The sequence below is a fragment of the Gavia stellata genome, chromosome Z (genome assembly GCF_030936135.1).
Source record: "Gavia stellata isolate bGavSte3 chromosome Z, bGavSte3.hap2, whole genome shotgun sequence".
NCBI classification, from domain to species: domain Eukaryota; kingdom Metazoa; phylum Chordata; class Aves; order Gaviiformes; family Gaviidae; genus Gavia; species Gavia stellata.
The window spans coordinates 10,406,578-10,418,612 of record NC_082637.1 but is presented as its reverse complement, the minus strand read 5'-3'; the positions used below and the strand labels follow the sequence as shown (position 1 = coordinate 10,418,612).

Here is a 12,035-nt window from a genome sequence, read left to right as displayed (position 1 = left end):
ACTACTCCTTCTCCATTTGAAATGTAAGGTGCAACTTCTGCAGTAAACATTTTGTTATTAAAAATCTCCATATGCTCATTTTCTCAACTCTGTAGTTCTACATCAGCGAGTCAGGAAATAAAGTGTTTGATTTTTCCAAAAAGACCTGTGGTTGTTCAGCACTTCAAGGGGAAGGGGGTGGGGAAGAAAAAAGGGAAAAAGAAAAGGAGATAGAGACAGAGGAAGTCTTTGTAAAAAAAAAAAAAAAAAAAGGAAAAAGAAAAGAAGATGGGGACAGAGGAAGTCTTTGTTAGCTCTGGGTTTCAGTTCAGACATCTCTGGCTCATGGTTCAATCAGACCATGCTTTTTTGTGTTAGCTAGGGGAGACAAAACCACAAGCTCTTTAAAAGCTCTTCACTGAATTTGTATAGATTTAAAAAAGAAACCTACATTTCTGCAGCCACGTGTTTCTTCTCCTGGTAAAAAAAAAAAAAAAAAAAAGCAGGCTGTGGCTTCTTTAAAAAAATCCCCTTATCCTTCACAAAAGCATTTATTCTTTGGAGCAGAGAAACTGATGCACTTCTTTCAGCATAGCTTGCATGTCTTCATATTCTGCAAATTTGCAAGCATCCTCCAGCTTCAGCCACTGGAAAGCTTGGTGCTCCTCTGAAAGCTTGATTTCTGTGTTACAGTCCTTCATTTCTGCCAGCCAGTAAATGACGGTCTTCGGTTTGCCACGGACAGGATAGTGCAGTTCTTTCTTATAGCCCTCAATGAGGGTGAGCTGACTGGCCTGAAGACCAGCCTCTTCCTGTGTTTCCCGGAAGGCTGTCTGCAGGTCATCCTCTCCTGGGTCCACATGGCCTGTCAAGAAGGTAAAAAAGTAAGTCTGTGAAAAGGAAACTCAGATTTTGATTATTCAGTTGACAACTAGGAAACATGGGGAGACAGGGATGGGAGTACACTGTAGCTGATACAGAATCAAACAGAAATTGGGGAACAGAGATTGCTTTTCCAACTCTCACGTCTTGACTTATCTTTGTCTCGTGGCTTTTAGGATTGTCCTTTGTATCACATCTTCTGAAACTCCAAGTGGCCTGTCAGCACTAGACATCTACTGCCAGTCTTCCTCTCCTCTTTGCAGCACTCTGCACCCATAATCTGTAGTTTGGACTGGAAGGGACCTCCAAAGGTCATCTGGTACAACCCCCCCAGCAATGAGCAGGACCATCTTCAACTAGATCAGGTTGCTCAGAGCCCTGTCCAGCCTGACCTTGAATGCTTCTAGGGATGTTCCACCTTAGATTATACTGAGGACTGAGTGCCTCATGAATATTTTTCCTTTATCCAGTTAGAGGGGAGACTGCTCATCTGCAAGAGCCTTAGTCCTCTCTCAACTCTTCCCTCTCACAGAAGCTTAAGGCTCAATTCTGCCAAACTCTTACTCATGCCAACAGCCCAGAAACAACGGGACCAGGGACCAAAAAATGCCACTTAAAAGGTGGTTTACAGTTAGGGGTATTTTTATTTCTCTCCCATATTCCGCTCTGAAATGCAGCAAACCTAAAAGCCAATCCTTTCACCAGCTGCGTAGTTCTTCTAGGACACATAATTTATTTTACTTTGCTCAGAATGAGAGGTGCCATTACAAACAACGGATAAATATAACACGTCCCCAGCTGTTTGTACTTTTGTTGAGAAATGTCAGATTTGGTTTTCTCATGCAAGCTCCAGACCAGAACATAAATAGAACATGCCAAACAAGATCTCAAAAAAGCAACATAGCAGGAGTTGGAAGGCTTCAAGAGGAAAAAAAGTTAAGCTCTATTTTGCCCCTGGTGTCACTCTGTTTTCTATGTAGCTGGATGCAAAGAGCTGTAATTTCATCACAGAGGTGAATCTTTCCTCAGGGCCCAGGTATCCAAAGCCACCCTTTAGTACTAGAACTGGGGTACGTGGGAAGCTCTTTTTGCTTTCCCAACAGGTCTCACTCACTTCTTTGCGTATCAGAAGCTTAAAGACCTCTTACAATGTGACATCATCTCAAATGTAAAATACACTTCTATTTCAAGCAGCAACTGTGCAGAAAACAGCATCTGATATTGCACTTGTTGTCTCGGATATTTGAGATCAACTACACTGAGGCTTTAAGCAAGAATATTTTCCCCCTGCATCTCAGCACTGCAAGTCAAGCTGTCTCCTTTTTGACAAAATATGTATTTCCATAGCTGGGACTTATTACTAATAGTTGAGAAGCAGAATCCACTTGGCCTTGTACAGCTCGGTTACTTCTACAGTACCCACAGCAAATGCCCACAGAACAGCCATGAACACTAAGCAACCACTATTTTTTATGATAGTCATGATCCATAGTCACCAAATGTGCAATAAATTGAGGTAACAATGAAGCTGCAGGGCTGAGATTCAGTTTTAACTCAAAGGACGCCAGTGCAACCTCCTGCTCTCCAGCACAGCAAAAGGCAATCACCTCATCCTGCTTTTGATAACCTCAAGTCTACGCTCAGTAAGTTTCCAACTTTTTGCAGTACAGTCTACCTATTGGGTGGAAAAAGAACTGCTGGCAGCACCTCACAACACACCTTCCAGATCCTCCCAGCCTTTTGCACTAATGCGGTTCCAATACGCTGAGAAGGAAAACGAACCCCGCATTCCCTTCCCATCAGCCTTGGCTAGTGCAAAATCACAGTTCTAGGAGCAGAGATGAGGCTGATGAAGCTCACATGGGGGGATCCAAGCAAGTGCAGTTTAATCCCATAAGGGTTGCAGCTGCTTAGGGAACTTGTAAAATACCAATGTAGAGCTGTAAATTGCCTTTTGCATGCTCTTGGAGAGACACTTACAACTTCTCATTCTGGCTCCTGCCACATTAAAACTACGTCTGCGTCATATACAAGTTATGTTATTGCATCACACAGCCTGAAGCTGCCTTTGAAGACCACTCACATCACAGAGAATTCGTAATGTAATAGCTTCCCTTCATTTATTGCCCCCAAATCTGTACCAAGCTACTATTAAAGGCTGCCATCAGATTGTGGCTTTGTTATGTGGCATTTGATCTATAAACCCTTAAACAGTATGTTGAGGGAGGTGATTCTGCCCCTCTACTCCACTCTGGTGAGACCCCACCTGGAGTACTGCATCCAGCTCTGGAGTCCTCAGTACAGGAAAGACATGGACCTGTTGGAGCGGGTCCAGAGGAGGGCCACAAAAACGATCAGAGGGGTGGAGCACCCCTCTTGTGAAAAAAGGCTGAGCGAGTGGGGGTTGTTCAGCCTGGAGAAGACAAGGCTCCGGGGAGACCTTATTGCGCCCTCGCAGTACTTCAAGGGGGCTTCGAAGAAAGACGCCAACAGGCTTTTTAGTAAGGCCTGTAGCGATACGACAAGGGGTAATGGTTTCCAACTGCAAGAGGGTACATTCAGACGAGATACGAGGAAGGCACCTCTTACCACGAGGGTGGTGAAACACTGCAACAGGTTGCCCCACAGAGGTGCTACAATGCCCCATCCCTGCAAACATTCAGGGTTGGGCTGGACAGGGCTCTGAGCAACCTCATCTAGTTGAGGATGGCCCTGCTCATTGCTGGGGGGTTGGACCAGACGACCTTTGAAGGTCCCTTCTAACCCAAACTATTCTATGATTTTATGATTTTGAGTGCGTGAGATGTATGGCTATGAGTCATTTCACTCCCTACTGAAATGCCTACAAGTCATTTCAATTGCTTGTCCAGAATTACTGTGTTCCCAGTGAACCTTTCCACATGGGTGTCTCCTCTCACAACAACTAATCATGCCCCGCATATGTTTTTTAGCTTTCCAATACGCTGCAAACTCTACTCCCTTAGGCTTTTGGTGAAGTGGACAAAGGGGGAGGTTTGGAAAGTTTTGTTCTTTCCCTTAATAGGAGAGCGTAGTTGATACTGTTATAAGCTTTTTTCCCCAAGTTGGAAACTCCTGTTTACAAACTGCTCTTGCACTATGCTTTAAGAGCACTGCATTTTACAAAACAAGAAGTAAAAACTAGCAAGAATAAATCTCAGAGGGTAAAAAACAGCATATAAGAAGATCTACAAAGAACCTGAAGTATTTCTGTGCTGCGCTTTTCCCAGTACCAGGGCTGCGACTATGTAGTACCAAACACTGGCTCTGCCATGTGTCTTTATGGACAAGGTGTTGGTATATGTCTTGGGGCACCAGGCTTGTCTTCTCCTTTGGGGCATCACTGATGAGCAAGGATGACTTAGGTAAAGATGGCTGATCAGGTTACTTTTCCTAGCTGTTCCACTCGTCTCTGCTGCATTAAGTATGTGCTCTTCATCAATGACCTCCTGAACTTAAAGAAACTCCTGCATCTTCCAAGAAGGGCGTTTGAAAGTAAATCATCACCAATTCCAGTTTGCCTTCTAATGATGTGCTGCAAACTGTGACCCTTCTGACTAGACACGGGTCAAACCACAGCGCATTGGCAACACTGATATCTGGCGGAGGGTCAGACCTGAGCAAGAAGGTAAAAATTTCTCTAACTACCTAATTTCAGTTGTTTGCTCAACCAGAAACATCAGATATTTGAGGAGCACGATTGGGTGACCCCCCCACCCCCTGCAACCCCAATCAGTTGTGCCCAATAGTTTATACAAACACAACTTACAAAGAATTTCGGCAACAGAACTCCCCACTCAGCTGCACAAACAGCATAATCAGTGGCTACTGTCAACTGATTAACTGCCCCTCAAAGCTGACCTTAGCAGGATTCAGCCAAAGTTCAGTCTGTAATCTCACTCACTCCCAACACAAGTGACCTTCAAGTGTGTTATCAGAACAAACATCACCTTTGGGTGGGGTCCAGTGATGGGTCCCATAGGATGTCTGAAGGAGGAGATATTCAATACCATCAGTGACCTTAGAAGACGGTGCTGACTGCAGCCTCCTGTAGATGATCAAACCACAAGCTCTCACAGCCATGTCCCTCTGTTAATTGCACGGAGAGCTGTGGAAGAGCAGAGACGATCAAGCAGGTACAGCATACAACATGGAGCTCAAACAGATTAGTTGTATTTAGCCAGCAAACGTATCTCAGCATGCACTAGAAGTTGTCCATCCCTTTGTAATTACTACACAATTAAACTACTAACTATCCTTGAATTGTAAAAAATTGAGTCCTTTTAAAACAAGGAAACTGGAACCTATATAAAAGCTTTAAAAAAAAAGTTATCAAGAAGCATGAAATATGACCTGCATGACATTTCTTTGCTGCTGATGTATTACAAACCACCCCTTAAGGAGAAAAAAAGAATGATAAAGCACTCTGAAGCTTTTCCACTGCAAAAATCCAGAGGCCCTGTGCAAAGATAATACCTCAACATTACTGGAAGCGGCATACAGAAATAATTGCCCAAGACAGATCCCCTGCAGCAGAGAACTCCTCAAGATGCCAACAGCAGACCTGAGAAAATGAACGATGTAGGTCAGGCTCTCTGCTGTCTGGGCTAGACATGAGGCTGTTATACAAAACTAAAAGCCTCTTGGCGTATGCGTCAAGCACTAATTTAATGTAAATAGAAAGGAACACACCTCCTAAGTGACAAATACTGTAATCAATAAGCTACACAGCCAGGACAGCTGGTCCTATACAGAAAAAGAGAGAAAGCAATGGAGATGAGAAATCCATGTTAAAGAATAGAGCAACTCTCAGTTCCAGTCAAAGCTTTGCATTTTGACAGAGCCGCACATTTCAATAACTAATAAATTAACACCACGCTGTTTTTCCCTGGGACGCCGAGCGAGGCAGTGCGACACCTCCAGTTTCCAGACTGGGAAACCACAGCACAGAGTCCTTCACCACCAACCAAGCCGCAGGATGGTGTTCAGCTCTCTTGCTTCACCCCTCTTTAACCGCCTCAATTCGTTTTTGATCGGCCACGCCAAACTTAACCCACCCACCAAACCCCCGGGCAAACCTGGGACCAGCCCCGCCTGACCTGGAGCCAAGAGGCCGCCCACGGCGGGAAACCAGCACCACCTCCCGTGCGCCCCTGGGAACGCCGCGCTCGGACGCCCAGAGCCTGGAAGGACAAACCTCTCCGAGGGCCGCCAGGCCGCCGGCCCCGGGCCCCCCCGCCTCTGCCAGGCAGCCGGGGCCCCGCTCCCCTTCCCGCCCGCCCGCAGAGGGTGGCTCCCCGTGCCCCCAGGGGCTGCCGGGCCGCTCCCAACGGGCAGAGCCCCCCCCCGGTGCCGGGCTGAGGGGGGGGACCAGACATGACGGCGCCGGGGAGGCAGAGCCCCTCCGGCCGTTGCCATAGCAGCGGGCAGGCCGATGCGTGCCGGGACACTGGGGGAACCGGACACGGAGGCTCAGTGCCCGAGTCACCCCCACCACAGCAGCCCTCGACGCCCGCCCTCACCTTCGCTTCCGGGCCGAAGAGTAGGCGGGGCGCGGCGTACGACTGAAGGCAGCCTCAACCAATCACCGCGGCACAGGCGCAGGAGGTAGCCCCTCCCCTCTCGTTCCGTCCGCCCGCCTCCTCCCGCCTTTCCCTCGGCTCCGCCCCCTCCGTCCGTGTAGATCTCGGATTGGTTTCTCTCCTCCGGGACACGCCCCATCCGCGCCTCTCTCTCGTCCTATTGGCTGGTTGCGGGCGCCAGGCTGCGCGCGAGCGTTTGAAGCGGGAAAAGCGTTGTTGCTATGGAGACGCGGCCTAGTCGCTGCTGCCGAGCGCGCCGCGGCCGGTGAGTGGCTGCGCGGGCCGCGGGCGGGGAGGGCGCAGCGGCTGGCGGGGCCGGGGGGTGAGTGTGCCTGCCGTGGAGTGAAGGGGACGGCCGCGCCGAGGGAGGGGGGGGAGTTGTCCCGGGGGCCATCACCCTCCCCTGGCAGTGGGGCAGCGCCGCGCTTTCCCTCAGCTTCCCTCAGCCCCGTACCCCCGCGGAGCCCGAGCTGGCTGCGGTGCGGTCTGCTGGGCTCTCCCCTCCTTCGGGCCCCGCACGGCTCTGATGTGTGCGGGGAAGAAAGGGAAAAACTGGGGCGGAACAGCGCAGGGAAGGATGAGAGGAGAGCCCGCACACGGTGGAGCGCAGGGGCGAGGCGGCCGCTGCGGGAGGGGCCCCGCAGCTGGCCGGGTGCGAGGCCCCTGCCTCAGCCCTGCGCCCCTTATTAACAGGAGGTGAAGCTACAAAGTTCCTCAGTCTGGGACTAAATTCAGTGAGGGAAGCTATAAATCCCTATGGGGCTAAATTCAGTGACCATGTCCTCAGTCAGTGATACACTGTCATTCCAGATGCGTGGCTGTTTGTTTTGATAACAATTATAAAATAAATATTGAAAGCCATTTGGTAAATCTTACTGGCAAGAGAATCTCGGGCACAATTTTCAAATAATCAGCATCCCAATATAACTCGTAGATTATTTTCTTAGCTTGCGGTTGAATATTAGACACTTCCCGTTTCCATGCAGCTGTTGTTTTAAGCAGTTGTTGGGGATCAGCTGTAGGATGGAGTCTCTTCTGCTGAGGTCACCATACTATACTTAGTATGAAGGGATGATTATAAAAAATAGCAGAGTCTTGCCAATTGAAAAATACTCTGTTGGAAAACAAAAATCCCTAACATTTGGTTGTTCATTTTAAATCTGTTTCAAAGAACATTGAAATTAATTGTAGTTTTAGTAATCAACTCTGTATTAGGTATGTCAGTAGCAAAGGAAGCAGAGAGAAGACCTGCATCATGGTCCAACTATGAAGTCGTTGTCAGTTAACATTAAAAGTATTCCCTCCTCTCCAATTACTTTTGCTATACAGAAACTATAAGTGGTTATCTATTGCTGGTATTCAGCTTTGTGCCTCGTATCTTCAAAACAGGCTGCTACAACACTTGCTCCAATGAGCAACAGAACATTTAATACCATGTTGTGTACGTGCATGGGGAGTTGCGTAGTGTAATCCTATGATCCTACAAAGGGGTCTGTTGCAATGTCAAACACTGTTTCATAGATCCCTACCTACTGCATTGAACTAAAATTACAAACTTGTGTTACAGTACGGATTATCTCTTATTATGGAGCTTGCGTTTATAAAAAGTGCAAACACACCCTGACCCCGTTCCTCACAGGAATACCCTAGTTTCCAAGGAACGGGGTCAGAATAATTAAAGGTAAAGCATTTTGTGCAGTGCTCTGGGAAAGCAAATTAGTCATTCACATCTGGTGGGCTAAATCAGATTTGGCTTTGCATCACAGTTAAAAAAGAGCTTAATGTTCAGATGAATAAGAAATAAAGATGGATGACTGGTGATGTGAGTTAATAAGTCTCCTTTTCTCTATTGTATGATTGCTAGATTGGCTTCATTCTGGCCTTCTGCTTCTCTACTTCAAAAACCAGCAAACCAGCATGGATGGAGCCTGTGCTGAAAACTTGTTTGAGGTAACGTGGTTACAAGTAATGAGTACAATACAGTTGTGGTCAGGAGAGGAAACATACCTACCTGCTACATGCATTTGCAAATTTTATAAGTTCTTAACTTTTGTTTTTATAAGGTACTTGTAAAGCAAAATGATTTACGTAATACAAAGTGATAGGCAGGAAAACAAGGTGCTGTTTCAGTTTTGTACACTGATTAACAATTACTACGTTTATCGGGTGCCCTTGAAAATTGTTCCTAATAAAATTATTTAATGATCAGACCAGAATTTGATTCAGAATGATTATCTCTAGATTATTTGTAGGATTAAATGTATAGTTGCATTAATTTGCATTTGTAGGAGTGCCACATAAAGTTTCTTCACTTTGCCATGACTTAATTTCCCTAGTTTAAAATATGGACATAGTGATACTTGTGTCGTGTCTTGGTGGTGACACTCAGGAGTATCAATGGAAGTCAGCTAAAATCGTCAGGTAAATACGAGTGAGCTACAGTGGGAGAACAGGCATGTGAGTGTTATTCAAGTGAATGGCGCACTGAGATCTTTAATATATCGGAGGTTGATAAGGATCAAGATATAGTGGTCTAAGGCTGCTTTATTCTTAAAATAGTCTATGCAGGGATTTTACGTGATTTATTTTATGCACAGTGACTGACGCTTGCTGAGTGAGTATCTTTGAAGGCCAACTTTATCTCCACTTTGAAAAGTGCATTGAGTACGAAAAGATCTGTGTAAGAGTTAATTAATAACTAAAAGAATTTTAAAATGGAGGATTGGCTCCTAGGGCATAATTTTGTGGTAAGTTAATTTCCTTCAGAATATGTAAGATGTAACCACTTGTTTCTACTATTTATGCCTGATTTTTCTTTTTCCCCCAGCTTTTTGAACTTAAAAAACCCCTCTATTACTGAAACAGAGGAGGAGTTTTCTGATGACAAGCTGCGATCTTACTCTGTGCTTTGAGTTGGTCCCTGTGTATAAAATTCTAATGCTTTTTTACAGTAAGTATTTATCCATCATCAGCATCTGGCAGCCTTTTCAGACCTTTGTAAAACTTCTTTCCATAAGAAAGAATCTGTAGAGAACTAGGGTTTGGCACATAAAGATGATAGGCTGACTGGTCCCTTGTTTAGACATCCCACATGTTCCAACGTCACGCATGTTCCAGCAGTAAGGTGTATCACTGTTAACTGTTTCTCCCTCGCTGCTAGCTTGTGTATTTGTAAGTAAAGATGCTCTGGACTTTGTTGACTTCACTGTTTCACTGACCAGCTTCAGCAACTTCTGTCAGAGGAAAAGCAGGTCCCTTGTGTGAGAAGAAGGTGAAAATTTCAAAGTGAAGCTGAGTCTTTCTGCCAGCTAAAATGAGAAGGGCAGCCACTGAACAGTGAAGAATTACAAGCGATGTTATAATAGAGATTGAGTGAAAAGTTTTTCTTAGGCCTGAGACTACCTGACCTTATAACTAGGTGCACACGGAGAATTATACCTCCACAGTGACTCACTTCTTTCTCAAAATAAGTTATATCCAACTATTTTAAGAAGTCTTAGGCTTTTGTTTCAATCCTGTTTTCGGTGAAGCCACCCATAGCTTTGTCGGGAATGAGACCTGGGCTTTGATATGAAACTACCACACTGAAGAATGTTACATTATTCTGCCTCAGGACACAATGTTCTCTCAGGTGAACAAACAAAACTAGATCCTGACAATAACTGAGGGAATGCTGGCTGTTATTTATTGTAAAAAAGTAAAAGTCTTATCTTTTTTTGCCAGAAGATGGCATTATCATTAACAATTTAGGATTCTTGAAAACCTACCAATACTCCTCTTGTTTCTCTACAAAGCCAATTTATTTTGAAGAATTGTGTGTCTGTTTTAGAAACAGTGTCTTCAGACACAAAGAACTCTACAGTGTTGGATGAATTAAAGTAGTCTTTTAATGGGGAGAAAGGCACTCCTTTCTTTTAGAGCATAGCCAATAAAAAGGCCATAAGGGTTTCACTGACAACTGCAATTTCCCCTGAATTCTCTTGTGTATGAACCAGACCAAATCTTCTAGAAAATTGTCTACTCTTGAGTGTTAAAGTAATCAGAAATGCTGGAACCCATCACCATGACGATTGCTTTATTTTTTTTCTGTGGTTAATGAATTTGTTACTCCTTTCCTAGTCAATGTTCAGTTTTCCTAGGTTGTGAAATTGCTGTTCCATGGCTGGAGAGACGCTGGAGTTATCTCTTGAAACCACTTAGATCCAGTAAGATTTATTATATCTGGGGAAGCAGAAGCAGCTATATTACTTCCCAGGCCAGCTCTCATTAAGAAGCCATTTAGCTGCTTTCACATGGCACACAGCCTTAGCCAATAAGCCGCGCCGAGCTGCTTACATGTCTCAGTACTAACCTTCTCGGATGTTCTGCAGTACCTATATTACTTGGATTTTCCATATTTTGAGAATCCTAGTCCCTTGTTACCCCAGATAATGGAAACCTGTCTGGACAGTCATTTCTAGCTATTTGAATATATTTTGTTTAATTTTTAAATAGAACCTTGACCTTAAAATTCATAGTTCTCTCCCCTTGTCTGCTGCTCTTGTTTTGGGAAGTGTCTCCATTTTTTTTCCTTTTTATCCTCTCTTCTCTCTCCTGTGTTCAACATTACAATTCAAACAGAGGTTAACACCAGGTTAGCACTGGTCTTTGGCCACTCCGTTTTTAACTTACACATATACAAAGATGTAGGTGTAATCTAGGATACAGGGGGAGAATAGACAAAAGAAATTTGCTGGATTGTTTACATCTTTAAGAGATTCTCAGTACTTTGAGATTGGTGTCTTGGCTTTGTGTTCTAGGTGCTGCTTTCATCAAACAAAAGAAGTTTCCCATGGCAGTGCATACAGACTGTTACACAGGACCTGTGCTGGTTTTATATTTTAAGCTACCTTATGTAAGATAGGCATTTTTTCAAAAACATAACGCTTCTTTAAATGAGGTCTGAAGTTCCTGTGGAATTTTGTCTGTTAGAGAAGCTGGCAAATTATGAGTGCTTGTGAAGACCCTTGCACATGTGTCATAGCTAGCCTCTCTGATCTTTGGGTTTGCTACCCTCTCTGTCAACTTCTATTTTCCCCTCCCAGGATTTAACGATCTCAGCAGTGGCTCTGACTTTACCTCAGGATTCAGAGTGACGTTACATACACATTAAATAAGTCCACCTACCTGCTAATGTTTTTGTCTTGAAGCTTGTTACTGCTGAATCTCGCAATTTTATTATGGCTAACTACTATCTACAGCTTAGACTCTAGCTTCTAAGTCATTTTAGATGTCCTCTGCTGCACCTTTTGGCCTCTGTAATACCTTATACAATCAGCACTTTAATGTAATCTTTATTGTTTTTTTGTTTTTATTTCAACATAATGTGTTAATTAATGATATGTAATCAAATTTGGGGGTGATATTTGGTGACCTTATTTTCTTATATAATGTTATTGTAGAGATGCTTGAAAATCCTTCCAAAGAACTTACCCTGAATTACAGGGGGAAAAACTTAGTCTTAAATAACTTGGTTTTGTTCAATGTTATTGTAACCTCCAAACATGAGTAAGAGCTGTATTTGCTAAGGTCCTA

At 44.5% G+C, this 12,035-nt stretch overlaps 1 protein-coding gene across 3 annotated transcripts; it reads right to left on the bottom strand.

Moving 5' to 3' along the window:
* Positions 1–512: 512 nt before the first annotated feature.
* Positions 513–6,003, bottom strand: NUDT2 (nudix hydrolase 2). 3 transcript variants are annotated; one of them, XM_059834139.1, is made up of 3 exons: positions 5,979–6,003; positions 4,830–4,987; positions 513–844 (listed from the first exon to the last, which is right to left on the bottom strand). In XM_059834139.1, exons 2-3 carry the CDS (start codon positions 4,960–4,962, stop codon positions 531–533), a joined length of 447 nt encoding a protein of 148 aa, XP_059690122.1. In that variant the 5' UTR covers positions 4,963–4,987; positions 5,979–6,003; the 3' UTR covers positions 513–530. The 3 variants fall into 3 exon arrangements, with proteins under 3 accessions (XP_059690122.1, XP_059690121.1, XP_009817691.1); XM_059834138.1 differs by lacking the exon at positions 5,979–6,003 and adding an exon at positions 5,356–5,369; XM_009819389.2 differs by lacking the exon at positions 5,979–6,003 and having other exon boundaries at positions 4,830–5,016.
* Between the last annotated feature and the right edge of the window lie 6,032 nt (positions 6,004–12,035).

Bases quoted from the DNA above. Each gene is read 5' to 3' on its own strand.
- NUDT2 (XM_059834139.1), bottom strand. From the start codon at position 4,962: ATGGCTGTGAGAGCTTGTGGTTTGATCATCTACAGGAGGCTGCAGTCA. The intron at 845-4,829 runs GTGATGTTTGTT...CCTTCTTGACAG, and splicing joins TCACTGGACCCCACCCAAAG to GCCATGTGGACCCAGGAGAG.